This window comes from Vulpes lagopus, chromosome 4 (genome assembly GCF_018345385.1).
Source record: "Vulpes lagopus strain Blue_001 chromosome 4, ASM1834538v1, whole genome shotgun sequence".
Lineage (NCBI taxonomy): Eukaryota > Metazoa > Chordata > Mammalia > Carnivora > Canidae > Vulpes > Vulpes lagopus.
Genome location: NC_054827.1, coordinates 46,735,096 through 46,757,825, shown reverse-complemented (window position 1 = coordinate 46,757,825; position 22,730 = coordinate 46,735,096). Strand labels below are relative to the sequence as shown.

Genomic DNA, 22,730 nt, shown 5'->3' with positions numbered 1-22,730 from the left:
AGGTCTAGCCTGCGGGCAAGGGGGCACATCTAGGGGCCTCTCCTGAGAGGGAGGGGCAGAGGATGGGATGGGTCCAGGGCTGGTGCCCTGCTGCCTGGACACAGGACCCAGAACTGCAGCAGAGAGGGGTGGGCACCCGACCCCAGGACCTGCCGTCCAGAGCCCGGACTCCCCGGGCCGTCCAGTGGGACTACCACACGCGTGCAGGCAGGCTGGGCAGTGGAGGAAGGGCCTCCAGAAGGCCCCGCTCAGCCATCGGCTTCCCCAGTGGCTCAGCTTTCGGACTGGAGCTGCTTCCTCTGGGCCTCCCAGCTTCCGCCACCCCCTCCTGCTCTCCTGTGTCCTGTGGCTGCCTCAGCTAGACCTTGGGGACGCTGTGCTGGTGCCAGGTGAATGTCTCACCTGTGCCCAGGCTGAGGCCCCAGGGTGTCTCTTAGTGACACGTGGGCCCCAACAAGACAGGCGCCAGAGGCTGTCGGGCCCAGATGGAAAGAGCATTCAGCCTGGCCTGGACCGTCCCCATCGGTGACAGGCTGTGACCTGAACACATCACTTCTTCCGGAATGGCTGTTTTGTCACTTAGAAACGGGGAGAGATGGTGGGCCTGCTGGACCAGGACTCATCACTGCCCCACCTGCCCTCCACATGCCCGACCTGAGATGTGAGCACCGATAGGGCAGTCCCAGCCTGGAGGGCTTCAGTCTCCCGCACTGAGGCCCACCCGCCTTTTCTCCCACGGGCCACTGCTCTACCTCCCAGCGATTCCTTGCCCTCTGTCCCCGGACGCTCCAGTCACTGACTTGTTGGTCCCTCCAGCCTGTCTTCAGAGGAAGGCCACCCCTGTGCCCACTGGGTCTCTGGGCCACTCCCCCAGGAGCCAGTCCAGCACACACACTCCAGAAGCAGGCCCAGTTGTGTGGGGGCCCAAAGGTGAGGGGGCTGGCCCCAGGGGAGGGGACTGTGGGCTGCAGACCAGGAGGTGGAGGGCAATGGGACTGTGGGCTCCGCAGCCACTGGGGCAAGGCAGTCTCCCACTGGGTTGGCTGGCTGGCTGGCCTGGGGACATCTTTTGGCCCAGAGCTCAGCTCTTCCCCAGAAGGACCAATGGGGGTCCCCTCTCTGCCCCCCAAACCTCCCAACCCCCACCTCAGGGCCCCACCAGCACTCTTGAGATGTGGGATCAATGCTTACGGGTGACCACATTTGGAAAGCAGGAACCCCGAGGTCTGGCAGATGAAGGAACAGGCCAAGGTCACCTGGGGTCCCCCAGAAGTGGGAGTGACCCTCACACTTCCCAAGGCCCCTGCCAGTGCTGCCTCCTAACTGTTTGAGCAGCAAAGACAGTTGTTGACCCTACTCCTCAGGCACACCCCAGCAGGAGCCCCTTCTCTCTCCTTCTCCATGGCCCTCAAACGTGTGCTCTGGCCTGCGAGCTACACAGGACGGGCCTTGTCCTGCCCGGGCGGGAGTGCTGGCAGGCCCGCGTCCATGGGCTCCATTGGCCTAGCCCTCACATGGCTGCTGGAGAGCTCCGGGGAGCCTCTTGGCCCATGGGGTCCTCTGAGAATGCTCCTCCCTCCCTCCAGAAGCAGCTAGAGTAGGCCTACCGGGCTGAGATGCCACTGTCCCTCCCTCCGGCAAGCCTTGTCCTGCTGTGGCCCCTTGAGCAGACCCTCCTTGGGAGTGAGGGGGAGGCCCAGGCTCCTCTCAGGAAGCTAGAGGTGGGAGTGCAGAGGCCAGAGTGTCCAGCAGACCCCCACTGGCTCACAGGAGCCTGTGGACATGGGTACAGATGTCCCACCCGGTGCCAGGAGGCACTGAGCCTGGAAGGGTGAGCGGCAGCCACAGGAGGCCACGAGCCTGCCACTCCCCTAGACCTGCTCGCTGCCCTTGGGGACTTTGGATTAAGGGCCATGCTCCTCAGCAGAAAGGGATCCCCTGACAGACCCCGTGGCTGCCTCCGTGGGCCCAGCTCTAGGGACTTCCAGCGTTTGAGTCTTAAAGTTAAGTGGAGTCCCAGCCCCACCCGGGCAGCGGGGGGTACCGGCCCGCATGGATGGCAGTCACTCCTCCCCTGCACCTGCCCAGACCCTCGGGGGCAGAGGGCCCCCAACTCCCTGCCCCCATCCCCTGCCCAGCTCCCCACGAGGCTTTTGCTCATGTTCCTGGTGGTGACTCACTGTGGCTGAGGAAAAGCTTCTTTCTATTCCTTTCTAGTTTTTTTTTATGGTTTCTATTTTCCCTGGCAGAGGATGGTGGGCGCAAATCTGATCCATGTGTGAGCCAGCTGAACTCAGGAGCATTCCCAGGGAAGTGACGTTCCACAGCCGCCCCCGACCCTGGCCTTGAGAAGCCCTGCTTGACACACTCAACTGGGGGCAACAGAGCAAATTCCAAGACAAAGTTTCAAGCTTGATGACTCAGAGGCCTACAGAGGACATTTACGGGTAAGAGCTTGCTTCATCTCTGCTACCAGGACCAGCCTGGGGACACATGACATGGCAAGCGTACAGCAGGGAGGCAGCCTGGCAGGGGGCAGGCAGGGGCTGGTGCTTGAGAGCTCAGGGGTGTGGCCTTGGTCTGGGGGGGGGCGCGTGGAGGTGACAGGAGCCTGGAGCATGTGCTGTCACATGTTCTGGCCTCCATCTTCACCCTGAGGCTGGGGAACAGTGGGTCCCTTGCTCCCCTTAGGTGGCCAGCGGGGCAGAGCTGGGACTACACCCCACGCACCGGCTCTTGACAGTCCCACGGCCCTTTTAGGCACGAATAAGGCGAGCCAGTGAGAAGCGAAGGAAAAGCCTTGCACAGAAGAGGTGCAGAGTCTCCCTGGGTCATGCTCCCGGTCCCGGGGCTGGGTGCTCCCTCAGGCTGGCCGTGGCTGCATGCAGGGGCCCAGGGGCTCCCTGACCTTTCCAAGGTCCAAACTCTGCCTGTCGATCATCCCAGGGGCTCCTGGGTTTTCCCAGCTACCTCTCAGGGCCAAACCCTCACGGCTGATCCTGGCTGGGGGCTGACTGCACGGGCTGGAGCCATGCGATCCACGTGCGCCTTTCCCTGCTTGCCTATTCCTTCTGCTCTGGGAGCTCTGGCCTCAGGTGTGAGATGCGCTCGGGGCCAGCCGACATCTGTTGGCTCTTGTGGCAGATGACATCTGTGGACACACCAGGCTCTTGTGTCCCGAGGCAGACATCACCAATCTGGGGTTCTCTGATCCAGGCGGGCACCATACCGTTTTACTGATTGATCCTGAGATCCTCCTACTACCTGATATATGTGCCCCCGGTCCACACGGTGGCTGGAGCTACTGGAAATGGTCTCTCAAAATCTCTGGTAAGAGGAACGAGAGAAGTGGCAGTTTGTCCTTATTGGGATCTGAGCCGCTGGGGAAGCCTTGTCTCCCGGGAGTGAGGCAATGTCCATGGCAGAAAACAGGAGAAGAAACTGTAGGGGAGGGACCTCGCCCCAGACACTAGTGCCTCTTGCCTCCCGTGGGCCTCTGTTCCCCTGGCACATCCCCGCACACCATGCTGCGGGGTGAAGGGACATGCCTCTCTCCCCAGGTGGCCAAGCATGTGCAGGGTGGGCAAGAACCCCAGAACTTGTATGGGAATCACTGTGTGAGTGCTGAGTCCCCCTCCTGTGAATCACACACACAATTAAATAAAGTTCGAAAGGAATCTCATCCCTCCCTGCTCTCTCTCTGCGCCCTTCCAGACCTGCCCCTGTGTGTGGGGACCTGGGGAGGGGGCCTTACAGGAGACTCCTGGCCCCAGCAGGGCAGCCGGCCTGCCCGGGAGTGGGGGACAGTTCTGCACCTGCCTGGCCGTGGAGAGAGCTCCCCAGGTGCTGTGCCTCCCCCCCCCCACACACACACACCGGGAACCGGCACTGGGCCCATGGACTGGGAAATTGGTTGGACGTCCGAAGGAAGGCTGGTGACAGTTGTCGGAGCAGGCCAGCCCGAGCTCCAGAGTGATAAGGATGGGCTGGCCCGGAGCCCTCGCGGCGCCCCCGCCCCCGCCAGCCAGACGGGGAGGGTCTCGGAGGCTGGAGGCCACAGCTGGGCTCGTCCCTCCGACGGTCTCGCTCTCCTCGGTGGCATCTCCTCCAGGCGCCGCAGAACCGGCGGGGGCGGGGGGCGGCATGGAGCCCCTGGGACCTGCCCCCGGGAGCCCCCAGCCCTTCCGACCCACCCCCACCCCCACCCCCACCCCCAGGCCTCGGGCGGGGGACACGGGCCCGTTGCCGCTGCGGAAAGTGCCAAGCGCGCGGCGCCCGGACCGCTCCCCCGCCCCCGCAGCCCCTCGGTCCACGCCCGGCTCCTCCCCCTCCTCCCCCTCCTCCCCCTCCTCCCCCTCCTCCTCCCCCTTCCCTCGGGGTGGGGGCAGCCCGCTCCGGAAGCCCCGGCGCCCCCGCCCCGGCCGCCACTGGAGCTTTGGGGAGGCGGCCCGCGAGGGAGCGCGCCACGCGGGGCCGAGCGCCCGGCCGCCTGCAGCGCCTCGGAGGCCCCCGCCGCCCCGGAGCCGCTGCCCGGGCGGATCGCCCCGCCGGCCTCACGCCGAGCCTCCCGGACCCGGACCCGGACCCGGACCCGGACCCGGACCCCTGCCCCTGCCTCCCCGGGCCCGCCCCCTCCCGCCCCGAGCCCCGGCCATGGCGGCGGCCCGCGGGGCGCCCCTGCTGGGCTGCCTCCTGGCGCTGCTGGCGCTGTGCCCCGGGGGGCGCCCGCAGACGGTGCTGACCGACGACGAGATCGAGGAGTTCCTCGAGGGCTTCCTGTCCGAGCTGGAGTCCGAGACCCGAGAGGACGACCTGGAGGCGCCGCCGCCACCCCCCGAGCCCACCCTGCGCGACCGCAAAGCCCAGACGGGGGGCAAGCCCGGGGCGCGCCCCGGGGGGGCCAGAGAGGGTAAGATCCCCAGGGGCGAGCCCGGGGGTGGCCCGCCACCCAGCGATGGGGGCCCTGGGGTGCTTCGCATCGCAGGTGACAGTGGCAGGCCCTGGCAGGGGCTTGGCCGCTGTCCAGTCTGCCCAGCGTGAGGAAGGGCTCTGGAAGGCACCAGAGCCCAGAGGTCTGGCGGGACCCTGTGCCAGGCCGAGGTCAGGTCAGGCTGGCCGCCCTCTGAGCACCGAGGCGCATCCAGCAGCTCTGCTGCCCCAAGGCTTGGGTCCTCCAGGTCCCTCACCCCCAGCCCCCAGAACCACTAGCCTGAGCCAAGCAGGGACTTGTTGCCCCCTCCCCAGGTCTGTACTGTGAACTGCCCTCACGTCCCCAGGGGTCTGTCTGTGGCACGCCCTGGCTGTGCCCGCGCCACCACCAGAGCCCCAGGCGCAGGCCTTCCTTGGGAGGGCTCCCCGGCACCCTCCTGCCTGGCCTCCAATTCCGAGAGTGTAGAGGCAGGTGAGGGGGCTGCGGGGCAGTGGGCAGACTGGTTCTGTGGCGGTGTGGAGCAAGTGTGGCCGTGCATCCCAGCGCCGCCCACCCAGGATCTCTTACATAATCAATAGTCAATAAATCTCAGCTGTTTATTGTGACTTTCTGGAGGGGCCAAGGGTACTGTTGGTCTCTCTCTCCCCGGAGACTCCAAAGCACCATCTATCATTCCTGAGGTCAGCAGCCCCTCCCCTGCGTCCTCTTCTAGATCTTTCCTGGCTCCTTCTCCACCCCTTGGGGGGGCGGGTCCTAGGACCCAACATGGCCTCCCCCCCCCCCCCCCCCCCCCGCCCCCGGCCCCCACCTCTACTTCCTATTCCAGGGTTACGATCCTGGCCTCCTGGATGCTGCTGTGGCAGTCCTGTGTCTCCCAGCCAGGGCCAGCCAGCCACGCACATTCTGTAAATGTTTCTGTGCTCAGGCCTATGGCCACCACCACCCCCATCAGCTTCTCTGTGCACTTGCTCAGGGGCCTGGGGGCTCCCTGGCCTGCCCCATGCCCCATTCCTGCTTCCTCCCCCCAGACTCTAAGAGGTGAGCAGCTGCAGGGCCTGCCTTTCCCCCAGTCTTCCATGTACCCCCCCGGACCCTGCATTCCTTATAGCTTCCAATCTACCCTGAGCCCTTTACTTTTTACTTCTCAAAACAGGCATGAGAGGCCTCAGACCCAGGCCCTTTACTTTGTGCTCTGGTTGGCAGGGAGGAGACCTCCTTCCCCTTTAGATTGCACCCCCCCCCCCTCCCGCTCAGGCCTGGATGGCATCGTCGCCTCTGCCCCTTCTGAACTCAGCGCAGTGTCATGCTCCCTGATGAGCTGAGCGGGCAGGTGGGGAAGAAGAGGGTGATGAGGGGCCTCTGTTGCATGTTGGCAAGTGGGAGGGTGAGGGCCTGCTCCCTGGGCCAAGATGGGTTGGAGGTAGAGACTTGCAGACAGAAAGCCTGGGTTCCAATCCCACTTGCCACGAGGGCAAGTGATTTAACCTTTCGGTTTCCCAATCCAAGACACACAGGACCACCAAGAGCCCCTGTGCCCACATCATGGATGCCTAGGGGCGGCTACGTGAGCCATAGCATGAGGGCCTCGCTGGTTTGACCTAAATCTGCATTTTTGACAGCACCTCTGGAAAAGGTCAAAGACAAAGGGAAGAAAGGGAAGAAGGATAAAGCCCCCAAAGCGACCAAGAAGCCCCTGGAGGGGTCCCCCAAGCCACCCAAAAAGCTCAAGGAGAAGCCACCCAAGGCCACCAAAAAGCCCAAAGAGAAGCCACCCAAGGCCACCAAGAAGCCCAAAGAGAAGCCACCCAAGGCCACCAAGAAGCCCAAAGAGAAGCCACCCAAGGCCACCAAGAAGCCCAAGGAGAAGCCGCCCACGCTGACCCCCTCAGAAGCCCCGTGGTGGCCGCTGCCCCTGCCTCCCAGCCCTGGCCCCGAGGAGCTGCCCCAGGAGGGAGGTGTGTGCAGGCTCTCCTGGGGTTATGGGCTCTGACCCGCCAGGCTCCTAGGAGGGAGAGGAGGTCCCTGGGTGTCTACTCCCTGCACAGATCTTGAAGGCCACTCAGACGGGGTGGGCTCTGGAGCCTCCTGGTTGCTGTCATGAATGTAGCAATCTGTTTGGAACTCCCTCAGCGCTGCCTGGGATGGGGGTGGGTGGGCCTGGCAGCCTTGTGGATGGGGTTTGTCCTCTTGTGTCTTATGATCTGTCCCCTGGCCCCACCCAGAGCCATCCTCCTATGTGTTGTTTGGCCCTGAGCCTTTGGGGTGCCCTCCTTCTGGGGCAGCTTGTCGCCCAGCCTCCCAAACAGCAGGGCCTGGGCTCCCCAGAATGCCCTCCGGCTCTCTGGCCCCAGGGGATGCCAATGGGGTGCTGAAGGCCAGAGGGGTCCAGGCCTCCTGGGAGTGAGCTCCGACTTCGGGAGCTGTCAGGAGGGCCTTGGTCTTGGTCTTGTGGGGGCTCCAGGTGCAACCAGTGGTCGGGGGGTGGGGGGGGACGGGGGGCTTCCCATCCACCTGCTTGTGGGGTTTGCGTTGCAGGCAGGGCCCTCTCAAATCCTTGGCTGGGTCCAGGAGGAGAAACTGATGTGGAGCGCCAGGCTGGTGAGTGGGAGATCTCCCCCTGGCTGTGCGGTACCAGCTGCCTGCGCGGGCTTGGCTTCCAGGGTGGGCCTGGGTAGGGCATCAGAGTCTTCAACAAGGCAGCCATGGCCCTTCCCCCAGAGCCCGAGGAGGAGACCGAGCCCCCCACCCTGGACTACAATGACCAGATCGAGAGGGAGGACTACGAGGATTGTGAGTAGGCCCCCACTGGCCCAGCCCACCCGTGTACCTGGAGGCCCTGCCCACTCCCAGCCCCACCACCCTCTGGCGGGGGGCCTCAGACCGGCTTAGAGTCCCCCTCCCCCTCAGTTGAGTACATCCGGCGCCAGAAGCAGCCCCGGCCGCCCCCCAGCAGGAGGAGGCCTGAGCGGCTCTGGCCAGAGCGCCCTGAGGAGAAGGCTGAGCTGCCTGGGCCTGGGCTGGAGGCCCCAGAAGAAAGGATTGGTAGGATGGGAACAGCGGGGGCGGGGGGGGGGGGTGCCAGGCACGGGGCTCTGCTCCACCCCTGCCTCTCCCCCCCACAGAACCGCCTCTTAAGCCACTACCGCCCCCCCCACCTCCTGACTACGGGGATGGCTACTTGATCCCCCACTACGATGACAGTGAGTGCCCAGGCCCCGGGCCACCCCCGCCGCCCCCCGGGCCCGCAGGGCCCACACCCCCGGTCTGCTTTCTGCCCTCAGCCGGTCCCTCCCAGCCCCCTCCCCAGCCCCGGTGCCGCGCTCCCCTTCTGCTGGGCCCTCAGCGCGCAGGACGCGGCTCCTTCTGCGCAGCCACCTCCCTCTTCCTCTGAGCCTTCCGGGCCCCCGGGTTCCAGTCAAGCCCTCCCACTGACCCTTGGGCCCCGCCCAGCCCTCATTCCAGACCACCCCTCCTGGCCACAGGTGTCAGGTGTCATTCAAGGTGTGTCCTCTGTGTGCCCCGCCCCCTGCCCACCTCAGCTTACCCTTCTCCAGGCCACGCCCTCCTGGGCCAGGCCGGTCATTTCCTGGGGTCCTGCTCATCCCATCTGCGCCTAGGTGGTCTCCCCTCCAGGAGACCCTTCCTCCTCATCCCTGCCTACCTGGATCCTTCACGGCCCACCCTGATGCCCTGAGCCCATCTTCTCATCTTGCTCTCCCTCCTGCCCAGTCTCTGGCTCACAGAAGGGGCCCGGAGGGCAGCATCTGGCCCACCTCAGCAAGGCTCTCCCCCCCTACAGTGGACTATTACTTCGGGCCTCCCAGACCCAAGAAACCCCACACGGACCTGGAGACAGATGAAGAGAAGGAGGAGCTGAGTGAGTGGAATCCAAGCTATTCCCACCCCAGCCTGAGCCCCCTGGAAGCCCAACCCCAGACCTGCCCCCAAAACCCTGCCCCCGCGGGCCCCTGAGCAGGCCTGACCCCGTCCCCTGCCCTCTGAGGCCTAGGACTAAGATGACAGGCCTCTGCTACCTTCCACTGTTCAGAGAAACCCAAAAAGGAGGGCCGCAAGGAGGAGGAGACAGATGACAAGTGGACGGTGGAGAAAGGCAAGGACCACAAAGGTGTGTTTTTTTTGGAGGGGGTGCTGGACCCACACAGCCGGGGTTCCTGTGGGAGAGCAAGTGGATTTCTGAGGCTCCAGGACGCTCTGTGACACTTCCTTTCTTTGTCATCTTCAGGGCCCCGGAAGGGTGAGGACCTGGAGGAGGAGTGGGCTCCCACTGAGAGAGTCAGTGAGTGAAGGGCTGGGGGGGGCGGTGCTGGGGGCCTCGGGGGGCTGGGGAGTGTGGGGGCCTGGGGTGTGGGGGTGGCTGGGGTCCATGCAGTGGCAGCAGGATAAGGGTGCTGGGCAAATGACCCAAAACTACATGTGGGTCCCAAACCCAGAATTCCTGAGGATTTTCCAGGCCTCCAGAACCCTTTTCTGCTCTTAAATTCTTGGGACCCAGAAGGGATGGTCCTGGGTCCTGGAGTCGCTCTGCCCTGGAGTTAACCCCTGGGCAGAAGTCACCGCACAAGGCAGGTGTGTAGAAGGCCCTGATGCGATGGTGCCTGTGAGCAGCATAGCTCTGGGGTGGCCGTGCCCTGTGGCTTCACGTGAGCTGCGTGGCCCTTTGAAGCTGGCCTTGTCCTCCCATTCTCCAGATGAGGGAGCGGAAGCACCGGCTGGGGTGGAGCTGCCCTGACCAGCACCCCCTGATGGAAGGGGGTGGGCTATGGGCGCCTCATTCTGGATTTCGTGGCGGGGAGGGACAGAGCCAGTGGGCCACCAGCCTTGGGTGCTGTGTCCCTAGAGTGCCCCCCCATCGGGATGGAGTCCCACCGTATCGAGGACAACCAGATCCGGGCCTCCTCCATGCTGCGCCACGGCCTGGGGGCACAGCGAGGCCGGCTCAACATGCAGGTGGGTGCTGGGACGGGCCCACCTTGCAGCCGGGTGGGGGTTCCTCCCCTGCTCATTTGCCCCGCTGCCCCCAACAGGCCGGTGCCACCGAGGACGACTATTATGATGGGGCGTGGTGCGCCGAGGATGACTCTCAGACCCAGTGGATCGAGGTCGACACCAGAAGGACCACCAAGTTTACAGGCGTCATCACCCAGGGCCGTGACTCCAGCATCCAGTACGTTAGCCGGGCACTTCGCAAGGGGTGGACGGCTCCAGGCGTAGCATGGCATCCCATTCAGGACACTCCACCCCCAGTCCTCGTGGATGAGCCAGTCACCCATCCGTGGCCCGTAGTGGGTGTGGAGGCCCCTCCTGATGCCTGGGGCGAGCACCACACACCCCAGGCAGCTCTTGGGTGCTTGGGTGCGGGAGGGCCTGGGGTAGGGAGAGCAGCCTTGCCCTGACTGCCATCTGCTCCCCAGCGACGACTTCGTGACCTCCTTCTTTGTGGGCTTCAGTAACGACAGCCAGACGTGGACGATGTACACCAACGGCTACGAGGAAATGGTGGGCCCCCGAGCGTTCAGCTCTGCCCCCAGTGTCTGGGCTGAGGGTGGGCTCCTGGCTGGGCTGGGGCACTGCTCTGAGGCGGGCCTCTCCCCAGACCTTCCATGGCAATGTGGACAAGGACACGCCCGTGCTGAGCGAGCTCCCAGAGCCCGTGGTGGCCCGCTTCATCCGTGTCTACCCACTCACCTGGAACGGCAGCCTATGCATGCGCCTGGAGGTGCTGGGGTGCCCCGTGTCCCGTGAGTGCAGGGAGCTGGTGGGGGCTCAGAGGGATGGCTGGGGTGGCCCGGGGCGGCAGCAGGTGGCCAGCTCGGGACCCTGCCCACCCGCCTTCTGCAGCTGTCCACAGCTACTATGCACAGAATGAGGTGGTGACCACTGACAACCTAGACTTCCGGCACCACAGCTATAAGGACATGCGCCAGGTAGGGTGCTTGTCTCTGGGCTGTGGGGTGCCATCCAGCAGCAGGGCTCAGGGCTAACAGGGGAGCTCATGTTCAGTGCTCCTGAGCGCCATTCCCATCACAGACATGGCTAGCACTCACCTCTGGAAGGGGAAATCCTTAGGGCCTCTTCCTTGGTGGTAGGACCTGAGCGGGGCTGGGGTTGCCTGAAGGGGCCTCTCCTGCTGCTGAGGCCTCCCCCACAAAACAGACCAGGATGCTGGGACATGCCCGACTGCCTCTGTGGGCGACAGGCAGCAGGCTAACTCCGTGTCCTCTCCCGAGCCCAGCTGATGAAAGTGGTGAACGAGGAGTGCCCCACTATCACCCGTACGTACAGCTTAGGAAAGAGCTCGCGTGGACTCAAGATCTATGCCATGGAGATCTCGGACAACCCCGGGGATCATGAGCTGGGTGAGGGCCCCACAGACCCCTGGAGGCCCTGGCACTGTGGTCTCTGGAGCTTCTCTGGTGGGGGGGCGGGGTTCCCAGTCTGCTTTATTGGGCCCAACAAGCCTCAGCTGCCCCCCATCCCCCTGGATGTGAGCCAGGACGGTCCTCCTGCAGATCCTCAGGGGATGCCTGGGGCTGGGTGGCTGCTGAGGCTCCTGCCCTTGCAGGGGAACCCGAATTCCGATACACAGCTGGGATCCACGGCAATGAGGTGCTGGGCAGAGAGCTGCTGCTGCTCCTCATGCAGTACCTGTGCCGCGAGTACCGGGATGGGAATCCCCGTGTGCGTAGCCTGGTGCAGGACACGCGCATCCACCTGGTGCCCTCACTGAACCCCGACGGCTACGAGGTGGCAGCGCAGATGGTGGGTGGGGGAGTGGAGGGGTGGGAGGGTGGAAGCTGGGCTGGTGGGTAGGGGTGGCAGGGCGGGGTGGGAGTGGGGAGCGGGGCCGGCCAGCCTGGGGGCAGGCTGACACCAACCCCACTGGTTCCTCCAGGGCTCCGAGTTTGGGAACTGGGCATTGGGGCTGTGGACTGAAGAGGGTTTTGACATCTATGAAGACTTCCCAGATCTCAACTCCGTGCTCTGGGGAGCAGAGGAGAGGAAATGGGTCCCCTACCGGGTCCCCAACAATAACCTGCCCATTCCTGAACGTTACCTCTCCCCAGACGCCACGGTGAGGCCTCAGCCCAGCTAGCAGGCCTGGGGGGCAGCCCTGACCCTGGGGTCCTGAGCTCTGGACCACCTGGGGTGGGCTGGAGGTTGACCGAGGCTAGGCGCCGAGCCTGCAGAGGCTTGGGGCATGAGTCGTGGGGTGGGGCTTCTGTAAGGGGGGTGATGGAGGCTGCAGCTCAGACCTCACCTAGTGGCCACCCCCAGGTATCCACGGAGGTCCGGGCCATCATTGCTTGGATGGAGAAGAACCCCTTCGTGCTGGGGGCAAACCTGAATGGTGGCGAACGGCTGGTGTCCTACCCCTACGACATGGCCCGAACGCCCACCCAGGAGCAGCTGCTGGCCGCGGCCATGGCAGCTGCCCGGGGAGAAGACGAGGATGAGGTGTCTGAGGCCCAGGAGACCCCAGACCACGCCATCTTCCGCTGGCTGGCCATCTCCTTCGCCTCTGCCCACCTAACCATGACAGAGCCCTACCGGGGAGGGTGCCAAGCACAGGACTACACCAGTGGCATGGGGATTGTGAACGGGGCCAAGTGGAACCCCCGGTCTGGGAGTGAGTCTGCCGGGGAAGGGCGGTCAGGGCATGCGGTGGGCCTGCCGGCAGGGCACACAGTGACTGCAGTTCCCTGTCGCCCGTGTAGCCATCAATGACTTCAGTTACCTGCACACCAACTGCCTGGAGCTGTCCATCTACCTGGGCTGCGACAAGTTCCCTCACGAGAGCGAGCTGCCCCGCGAGTGGGAGAACAGCAAGGAGGCTCTGCTCACCTTCATGGAGCAGGTGGGGTGAGCAGGGTGCGCGGGGGGCCTGAGGGGAGGGGCATGGGGCCCAGGCAGCCGAGGACGTGCTGCCTTGCTCTCCTGCAGGTTCACCGCGGCATCAAGGGGGTGGTGACAGACGAGCAGGGCATCCCCATCGCCAATGCCACCATCTCCGTGAGTGGCATTAACCACGGCGTGAAGACAGGTACCTGGGTGCCCGGCTTTCCCGGGGGGAGGGGGGCCCTGATCTCGGTGCAAGGGGGGTAGCTCGGGCAGCAGACCCGGCCTCCCCCTGCAGCGAGCGGCGGGGACTACTGGCGCATCCTGAACCCGGGTGAGTACCGCGTGACGGCGCACGCAGAGGGCTACACCCCAAGCGCCAAGACCTGCAACGTGGACTACGACATCGGGGCCACGCAGTGCAACTTCATCCTGGCCCGCTCCAACTGGAAGCGCATCCGGGAGATCATGGCCATGAACGGGAACCGGCCCATCCCGCACATCGACCCGTCGCGCCCCATGACCCCCCAGCAGCGGCGCATGCAGCGGCGCCGCCTACAGTACCGGCTGCGCATGCGCGAGCAGATGCGGCTCAGGCGCCTCAACGCCACCGCGACCCCCGCGCTCCCCACCCCCACGCTCCCCACGGCGCCCCCCAGCCCCACTCTCCCCACGTCCCCCTCCCCCGCCGCCACCCCCACCCCCACCCCAGCCGGGCCCTGGCACTTTGCGCCCGAGGCCACCGAGGCCACCCCGGCGGGCTGGGAGGAGTCGGAGACGGAGACCTACACGGAGGTGGTGACGGAGTTTGGGACAGAAATGGGGCCGGAGGAGGAGGAGGAGGAGGAAGAGGACGAGGAGGGAGTGGTCATGGGCCCGGATTTCCCTTTCACCACAGTCGAGACCTACACAGTGAACTTTGGGGACTTCTGAGCACACGTCCGCCCACCCCCTCGCCAGCTCGGTGTCCTCTGTGCGGCCGGGCCAGGAGGGGCGCCCGGGAGCCAGGGCGTGCAGGCGAGCTCCTGCGGGCCGCCGCGGGCCTGAGCAGCGGACAGGACGGCGCTGCAGCGCAGACTCCTCAGCCGAGCCGCCAGATACACCAATAAAGCAAGCTCTTGGCAGATGTGTCGCTGAGCCCTTGGGGAGGGGCGGGGCGGGGTGGAGGAGAACTGCCTTCCTGCAAGTGCCTGGGCCCAGCAAGCCCAGTGGGACCAGCGTCAGGTCTGCCCAGGAGCTCAATACCAGCACACCAGGCAGGCTTTCTTTCTTTCTTTCTTTTTTTTTTTTTTTTTTTTGAGGTTTTATTTTAGAGAGTGAGCAGGGGGAGAGGGAGAGAGAGAGAATCTCAAGCAGCCTCCCCACTGAGCTCGGAGCCTGTCGTTGGGCTGGATCCCACAACCCTGAGATCACAGCCTGAGCTGAAATCAAGAGTTGGATGCTCAACTCACTGAGCCACCCAGGGGCTCCGATCAGGCTTTTTATTTTTTTTCAGGCTTTTGTCATAAAGCAAATGCCACCTCAGTGTCAACATTGCACGGAACAGATAGTTGGGGTCTCAGTGAGTCAGGGGCTCAGACCCAAGCCCCCCAGGTCCTCGTCCTCTGCCCCAAAGCCTGAGAAACTGATGGGCTGGCAGGCCAAGCTGCGCAGATTCACAAGGCAGGCGGTCTGTGTGGTGCTGAAGTCTGGGACAGCCACCAACAGCACCCTCTGGTCCTCTGGGCCTGCAAAGAAGCCACATAGGTCCCCCGCCTCAGGTTCTGGGTGTGCCTCATCTCAAGGGGAGTCACCAGAAGCAAACAGGAGTTCCCCATCAGCACCATGCAAGTGCTGGCCATACCAGCTCCTTTGGACCGGACGCAAGGGCCAAGAAAGCATAACGGTTAAAGGCTAAAGTCCAGCTGACCAAGCAGGTGTGGACCGGTCAGCCCTTGCTCAGGCCACCAACCCCAGGGGGCCTGGGGACTCCAGTGAGGCCTTCTCTGTGAGCCCTGTCCCCAGGAAAGAGTCCCTTGTGATAGTCCCCCCAGGCCTGGGGTCCAGAAGAAGACTCACCTCGGAAAATTTTAGAGCCAAACTGGGGGGTGTTCCCACAAAAGTAGACGTGAGGGCAGTCCAGAAAGATGAACGGGTCGTTCTTATAGAAGGGGTAGCAACCTAGAGAAAACCCGCAGTGGCTGGGGCTTAGCCCTTCGCGGCACAGGGTCAGGGTGCAGCTGTGCACGCAGGGTGTGGACCCACCCCTGCCTGTTCATACTCGCTCAGGCTATGCTGTGGCAGCCCTGCCCTCCTGGACAACAAAAATGCCTCCAGACACTGCCCCAGGGCCCCGGAATCAGGTTAGCATGTGCTGAGGGTGCCCTGCTAGGCGGGTCTGTGGCACTGTGCTCCTTCTGCCCTACACAGGGCCATGGCGATACACAGAGCTGATTCCAGAGAAGCTTCCAGATCTGGTGTCAAGCTTTTGGACTATCCCTTAGGTCACGGCAGGACTGGTGAGTGCAATCCATGCTGCAAACCCTCTGGGTGTCAAGGCCCCGGATCAGGACTCCCTTGGCCCTCTGGCCCCACCCCACGTGGCTGAGTCCTAGTACCTAGCGTGTCAGGGGCTGTGGGGCTGATGTGACGGATGCGCAGGGTCCACTCCAGGATCTCCAAGTGATCCTCCATGCTACTGTACCGGAAAATGTCACTCACGTTTTGTCCCGATGTCCCTAGGAATCTGCAAGGCAAGGCTCAGCTGGTCCCTACTCTGGGGGCTGCCACCTGTGCCCCCCGGGAGCCAGCCCAGAGCTCACCCAGCACTCTCACGGCTGGTGTCCCAAGCTGACTTAGAGAAAGAGTCCAGATCCACTGGGCCCTCTGCAGCCTGATTCGAAGCCTCCCTCCCAGTGCCACGGAGGCACAGTGCCAGGGGTCAGACTGGGGCGTGGCTGCAGGTGGCTACCTGACTCCATCGATGGTGGCTTGGTAGGGATTGGTGACCAGCTGGAGGGTGGAATAGGCAGTGGCCAGTGGGAACATGCAGGGGTGCAGGGGCTGCTGAGGGAGTGTGTAGTTGGTTGGGTCAAATTCGCCTGGCATCACGTCCACGGGTACCGACGCCTGGGGGCACAGGGGCAGGGGAGCTTGCAGGGCCCAGCGCCCTCCATACACAGCCCCTGGGGATCACCCCCTCCGCTCCCCCAGCCCGCCTTCCGGTGCCCGACCACAGCCTCAGAGGCTCCAATCTTATCACTGGCCAGCCCCTGGCTCGGCTCACACTCAGTTGCAGGAGGATCTCATCCAGCATTTTGACCGCCTCCACGCTGGCTGCCTGGGTTTTCTTGGTTAAGTACTTGGCCTGGGGATAGAAGTCCATAGGCTGTCAGGCCCCAAGAGAGGTTCAGATCAAAGAGACACTCAGAGCACTGCCTGGGCAGCGGAGAGCAGAGCAAGACCCCACAGCTAAGGGACTGAAAGAGTTCTGTGCCATGGGCCCACCCGCCCTCAGAAAGCAGGGCCTGAATCATTGTAGGGCCCCGGCCAACAGACACGCGAGACCCCTGCACCCCAACTCTCCCTGGAGAAGCAGGGGCTTGAATGGGTGGGCCCCGTCTCAAGGCCCCCACGGGTGGGGGCTGTACCTTGTTGATGGAATCTCTGCTCTGGGTATTGTGGCTCAGGAGGTTCCCGGCGAGGATGACCCGGGACACATGGGCGGCGCTACACTGCTCTCCCTCGTCCCCCAGCTGCCCTGTCACCACGTCCACCAGCAGCTGGGTGCCCAGCAGGCTCTCACCCCCGCCTCCGCCCAGGCCCAGGCCAGACACCAGCAGCACAAACCTGTGGGAGAAGTCAGGGTCCTCCTGGGTGCCGAGAGCAGGTGACCCCACCGCCCGGCCCCTTGCAGGGCTCTGACACTGTCACGGGTGAGCTGGGGACATGGAGCCCAGCACATGTGATTCCCCTGGACCACTGGCCAGGCCCCTGAGCGCCTGCTTGTCACCTGTCTGTGTCCAGGGTGGGTGCGGGCTTCTGAGGAGCAAGCTCTGCAAAGCAGTGGTCCTCCACCAGGAACTTCCCGCTGTCTCTCACAGAGCCAAGCACAGCCAGCACTGTCCCTAGGGGGCAGCGGTGTCAGGCTCCAGGAGGGAAGCCCAAGAGGCTACCCCCTCCTTCAGGCACCCAGGGGCAAAGCCAGCCAGTTCCCTTCTGCCACGCGGGAAAACTCTCACTGAAGACTTGGGCCTGAGCACCTGCTTCCTGGGGTTACTGCCTCTGGGTGGAGGCTGGAACCACTGACCCCCTTCTGGAGCCTCACACACTGCCTGCCCCTACAGCCATCATTCTAGGGAGGCAGGAATGCAGTAGCACCACAGGCACAGCTCACTGCCCCACCTGTGACCAGCTTTGATGCGTCAATGCTGCCTTCCAGCTTAATGCGCTGTAGCTCATCTTCCAAGACCAGCTGGTCGTCGGGATGGATGTACTTGCTCCGAGGAGGCTGCGGCAGCAGGTTGTGCTGGAATTCAGAGATGGGGGTGGTGTTGGGGCCGGAGGCTCCCAAACCACATAGGTGAGATGTCACTGCATCCCACACTCCAGGGGGCAGAGGCCCAGCCCTGATCTCTGTGTCCACAGCAGGTGGCCCTCCTGGTGCCCCCTGCAGGAGCTGGCCAGCCTCACCTCTTCGCTGATCTCCCGGAGGATGGATGGCTGAAGTGGCATGGCCTTGAAGAGGGTCCCCACCACACAGCATTTCTCCCCAGGCTGCAGCTCACATAGCTTCTTTATTTGGACTCCATCACCTGGGTGTGACAGACACACGCTCAGAGACCCGGTGGCCCTCCTGGCCCTCCTTGGGGCGTGCTAATGGCCTCACTCTGCACTGCAGCCTGCGGCCAGGCCTCTGGAGGTGCAAGGACGCCCCTGACACTAACAGACTCAACCCCAGGACAAAGGGACGTGGCTGGGCCCCCGTGTCCCATGTCCTCGTAAGAAAGGCAGACATGCAGGAAAGCGGGCGGCCACCAGAAACTAGAAGAGCCGAGGAAGAGGTCCCCTGGACAGCCTGCGGAGGGAGTGGCCCTGCCAGCACCTGGATTGAGAGCTCCGGTCTCCAGAACGGATGCAGAATAGATTTCTGTGGTTCAAACTGCTGGGTTGTCTGTGACAGCAGAGACCAACTAGGGACCTGATACACAGTATTACGTCACTTATCCCTAAGTTATACTGTGGGTTCTTAGAAGCATGCCCAGTCTCAGTCCAGGCCTCCCCTAAAAGCTTTAGAGAGGCACGATGTGCAGGGCTCCCCCAGGCAGGCAAGAGGAAGGCTGGTGGGTTTGTCCGTCAAGACGCTGGGCCTGGAGTAAAGTCTGCCTGAAGAGGAAGGGATAATGCAGCAGCAGGACTGGCCCCTTCCTAAGCCCAGCTGCCCTTAGCATGAGCCCCTTCTGCCCAGAATAACCAAGAACATTCCACAGATCTACACCCTGGGAAGTGGAGGCTAGTCATTCCAAACAAGATAAGGAGGCGCCAGCAGCAGAAAGATATGCCAATGCCACGGAAACAGACCCAAAGCCTGTCTGCTGAGCCCTCACTCAGCCCCTGGGGGCAGCACTGAGCTCTGTCCCTGGAACCTACCCACGCCTGCCAACACGCCAGAGTAGGCCTTACTGCCCACCGTGTGCTTGAGGCAACAGAGGCACTGAGAGGCTAAGGGACACACCCAAAGTTGCACAGCTGGGATGGAAGGTGCCCGTCCAAGCACCGGGGAAAACCACGCATCCCTGTGTGGAGGGCAGGACCTCTGTCTGGCTGGACAGCATGCGGGCACCGGGCCAGGCACCAGAATCAGAGCGGACAGCACAGCCTGTCCTCATCCTCACCAAGCTTACAACCCAAGAGGGAGAGATGACAGCAGTCAGCGAGGGATCAGCCACTGTGACAGGTGCTGCAAGGCAGAAGGTAATGAGAAAGCCCCGGTGGCTATTGTGGCCTCTTGAAACCCGTGACACTGGAGGTCATGAGGGAAGACAGGGGAAGAGCATGCCAGGGGAAGGGAGTATCAATAGGAAGAAAGAGCTTGGTGTGTTCAGGAAGAGAGAGAGAGAGAGAAAGAGAGAGAGAAACGAGTCCCAGACAGGCTGAAGTCCCTGGTCATGTGGGGAAGCCGGCACCCACACCAGGCCGGCAGGCCTACAGTTGGCCGCTGGCCATCATCCAGCCAAAGCTCCACTCATCATGGGCCACTGTGTGAGCTCCTGACTGTCTGTGAGGGCCAAAGGGGGCCGGGGGCCTGTCACCGGGCAGTTGTCAGCAGCGGTGGGGCTGGAAGAGAAACCTGCACCAGAACAGTGACATGGGCCTGGGGAAGGTCCCCAAGAGCTTCAGGAAAAGTGAGGAAGGCCATGGGGAGCCACAGAAAAGAGACCCTCATTACGTGGCAGAGAACATGTGAACAGCACTGTCCCTTCTGCAGAGATAAGAGTAAACGTCCCTAACATACCTGAGGTCTGGCTGTCCTCACGGCCTGTAATAAACCAGGGTCGAGTCTGTCGCTGGTGTGGGATGGACCTGAGCACCACCGCTCCCCACAGACGCGACCGGACCTGGAGCCGGGGAGGCCAAGGCTGGGGCCAACAGATGTGGAGGGGTAACACGGTCCTCCCCATAAACATTTCAGATGAACTGAACTTGGCACGGAGAGCCACTCAGATCCACAGTGAGATGGGGAACACGGCCCCAGAAAGTTGAAGGCGCGCGTCCTGTTCCCCCGGGAGAATCATGTGAGAGGAGAGGTGGAGGACGAAGGAGGTGGAGAAAGAAGATGCGCCCTGCCCTGGCCCCTGGGTTAGGAAAGACAGAGGAGCCCAAGGGAGGGGAGATTCGTGCCCGACCAGGACGGAGGGCCCGGAGGGGCAGCAGAAGACATAGTGAGCACTCAGGGAGCCCCCCCGGGGGGACGCAGGTGTTTGTGGACCTTGGCCCCCAGGGCCCGGTTCCTGGCCTGCATGCTGACATACTGGCTGGCCACGTGTGCGCACACAAGCACATCGCCAGCACGCAGGACATCCCTACAGCAATGACACGATCACTGTTCCTGCCAGAACTAAGCCTCAGCTCACCTAGCCTCCCTCGAAAACCACCAATTCCTTCATTTAATCCTCGTAACAAGGATTTGTTACGAACAAGAAGCGAAGGCTCGAAGAGGTTGACTCTCCCAAGGCTTCTAAGGAAAGCTCAGGGCCCTCTGGGCAGCTGGGGAAGAAGCACTTCCCGGCACACGTCACTTACCCCAGTGCTGCTGGGCCCGGCTCACCAGGAAGGGCCTCATCTGGAGGAGACGGGTGGCATAAATGTGGGCGTACTGCCGGCTAAAGCTGCGTTCTCCCAGCCTGAAGGGCTGAGAGGAGTTGTTGTACGTGGATACAGGCACGCGGGCAAAGGTGGCATTGCTGGCTGATGGTGGGGACAGTAGTGTGTGGGCCCTCTGGGCAGCCTGCTCAGAAAACATGGCCGTGCTTGAGGTGTCCAGATCCCTGTGAAAACACAGACGGATCCCTGCAACCCTGCGCACCCCCTGGCTTCCCCCCTGCATCCCCACTGCAGCCCACACCACACGTGGCCCAGGACAGCACATTAACAACCGTGCTGAGCACCAGGGCTTCAGCTCGGACGCCTCATCCCAACAGGGAGACAAGGAAAGCCAGAAGATGCCTCTCCCGCCTGGAGCATCTGTTGCCTGCCTCACATCTCTGGCTGGCCGCTCCTGCCCCCCGCCCCCCGCCCCTGCCCCTCCGCCCCTGCCCCCTCGCACACACTCAGGACAGCCCTACTCTTCTTACTCTTACATAAGCTACCAGGAAATAATAAGCCTATTTTAAATAAATAAAACAGACACCCGTCTGTCCTCTGCTCCAAGGCTCCGCATCTCAGGGACTCGAACCCCAAGTCCCAGGAAGGGCTGAGAGCCTGCCCGCAGGTGCACCGTCGCTGGCTCCCACTCCCCTTCCACGGCGGTGGTGGCGCCCACGAACCACATAGCGTGCGTGCACCGTCTGCCTTCGCGCACGGGGACCCGGGCTCCGGGTGCAGGGCGCGCTCACCGTCCCTCCTCCGTGTACCTCGTCGGCACGGCCGCGCGGCTCTGGGCTGGTCCAGCCAAACCCCAACTAGGAGCCCCTCCGGCCCCGTCCGCCCAGACCACCGCGCGGGCCCCGGGACTTGGTCCTCAGACGCCCCGCCGCCCGCCGCCTCCCGCCAATCCGCGCGCCCCGCCCATCGCCGCCTCCCGCCCCGCCCAGCCCATCGCCACCGCCTGCCAATCGCCGAGCTGTCCGCCCCGCCCACCCCCGCGCCCCGCCAATCCGAGCGCCCCGCCCAGCCCATCGCCACCGCCTGCCAATCGCCGAGCTGTCCGCCCCGCCCACCCCGCCCATCGCCACCTCCCGCCAATCGCCGAGCTGCCCACCTTCGCGCCCCTCCTCCCGCCTCGCCTCCCAACCGCGCGCGCCCGGGCTTTCCCGGCCTACGCGGGACTCGCGCGCCCGACAGTCGGAGACCTGTGCCTTCTGTCCGCCCGCGGAGGCCGGGCCCGGACTGCGATCCCGCGCGGCGGAGGAGCGCTTAGGGTTAGGGTTCGTGTTAGGGAAGCGGACGGGCTGCGCCTCGGCCTGCACCCGGGTCTCTGTCACCGTCCGCACCGCGCTGCCCCGCTCGCTCGCAGTCGCAGCCGCGTCATTGCCGGCGCGCCGCTTCCGGTGCCAGGCTTGGTCTCCACGACGACGGGGGTCGTGACATGCGCAGCGCGCGGGAGGCCTGGCCCGGGCGGGGGTGGGGGGGGCGGGGCGTGCAGCGTCCCGCCCCGCGGTGTGTGCTGCTCGAAGGGCCCACCCGACTGGGCGTGTTCCGCGTGAAACCGAAGCTGTTCTACAGTGTGGATCGAGGAAGGGCTCGCGGCGGCGCACGTGCGGCGGGCTCCTCGCAGTGGGTGCGTGTGGGCGGACAGCCGGCGCCGGGTGCGTGCGCGCTGCAGGGCAGGCCCTCCCGCGACCCGGGATGCTCGCCAAGGGGCTGCTCTTCGGGGGAAACCGATAGGGCATTAGATGCCCCACTTCACCCACCGCCGACCCTGGGCCCCTTCCCTTCCTCCGTGCATGGGCCGTTCCGGGCGTCCACACAAGAGCAACCATGCACTATCTGTGTGCTTTGTTTTGTTTTATACATTTTTTTTAAAGATTTTATTTATTCATGAGACACACAGAGGCAGAGACACAGGCAGAGGGAGAAGCAGGCTTCATGCGGGGAGCCCAACGTGGGACTCATCCCGGGACCCTGGGGTCATGCCTTGGGCCGAAGGCAGACGCTAAACCGCTGAGCCACCCGGGGATCCCCTGTGACCGTATTTTAATTGCCTTATGTGTTTTTTTTTTTTTTTTTAATTTTAGGAGTGCTTTATATATCCCAGATATTAATCCCTTATCAGATATGTAATTTGCAGATATTTTCTGCCATCCCTTTTGCTCACAGTTTTCATTTTGATGAAGTCCAGTCATGCTCTGTTCTTTCTTTTGTCTGCTGTGCCTTCGATATCATATCCAAGAAGTCGCTGCCAAATCCGATGTCGTGAAGTTTTCCCTCTATGGTTTCTTCTCAGAGTTTTATAGATCTTAGGTTTAGGTCTTTAATCCATGTTGGATTAATTTTTGTATATGGCTTTAGGTAAGGGTTCCACTCTGGCTTTTTGCATGTAGAAATCCAGTTTTCCCAACATCATATGTTGGAGAGGCTGTCCTTTTTTCATTGACTAGTCTTGGCATCCTTATCAAAAACTGTTTGACCACACATGCAAAGGTTTATTTCTGGACTCATTGTTTCACTGGCCTGTATGTCTGCCTTTATGCCATTTCATACTGTTTTGATTATTGCAACTTTGCTGTAGATTTTGAAACCCAGA

General features: G+C 63.2%; 2 protein-coding genes across 6 annotated transcripts; one reads left to right on the top strand and one right to left on the bottom strand.

The window, feature by feature from the left end:
* The first annotated feature begins 4,417 nt into the window (after positions 1–4,417).
* Positions 4,418–13,911, top strand: AEBP1 (AE binding protein 1). Its single transcript, XM_041753141.1, has 21 exons — positions 4,418–4,909; positions 6,550–6,885; positions 7,466–7,528; positions 7,649–7,720; positions 7,838–7,972; positions 8,053–8,130; positions 8,730–8,807; positions 8,979–9,056; positions 9,174–9,227; positions 9,789–9,898; positions 9,976–10,115; positions 10,363–10,447; positions 10,545–10,689; positions 10,790–10,875; positions 11,184–11,307; positions 11,514–11,710; positions 11,844–12,023; positions 12,227–12,578; positions 12,667–12,806; positions 12,893–12,992; positions 13,086–13,911. Exons 1-21 carry the CDS (start codon positions 4,654–4,656, stop codon positions 13,718–13,720), a joined length of 3,444 nt encoding a protein of 1,147 aa, XP_041609075.1. The 5' UTR covers positions 4,418–4,653; the 3' UTR covers positions 13,721–13,911.
* Positions 13,912–14,234: 323 nt separating this feature from the next.
* Positions 14,235–21,474, bottom strand: POLD2 (DNA polymerase delta 2, accessory subunit). Of its 5 annotated transcripts, none has more exons than XM_041753144.1 (11): positions 21,337–21,474; positions 20,069–20,313; positions 17,459–17,580; positions 17,171–17,294; positions 16,779–16,893; positions 16,417–16,615; positions 16,053–16,133; positions 15,738–15,895; positions 15,385–15,512; positions 14,846–14,947; positions 14,235–14,514 (listed from the first exon to the last, which is right to left on the bottom strand). In XM_041753144.1, exons 2-11 carry the CDS (start codon positions 20,286–20,288, stop codon positions 14,354–14,356), a joined length of 1,410 nt encoding a protein of 469 aa, XP_041609078.1. In that variant the 5' UTR covers positions 20,289–20,313; positions 21,337–21,474; the 3' UTR covers positions 14,235–14,353. The 5 variants fall into 5 exon arrangements, with proteins under 5 accessions (XP_041609078.1, XP_041609077.1, XP_041609076.1 ...); XM_041753143.1 differs by having other exon boundaries at positions 21,307–21,437; XM_041753142.1 differs by having other exon boundaries at positions 21,246–21,377.
* Between the last annotated feature and the right edge of the window lie 1,256 nt (positions 21,475–22,730).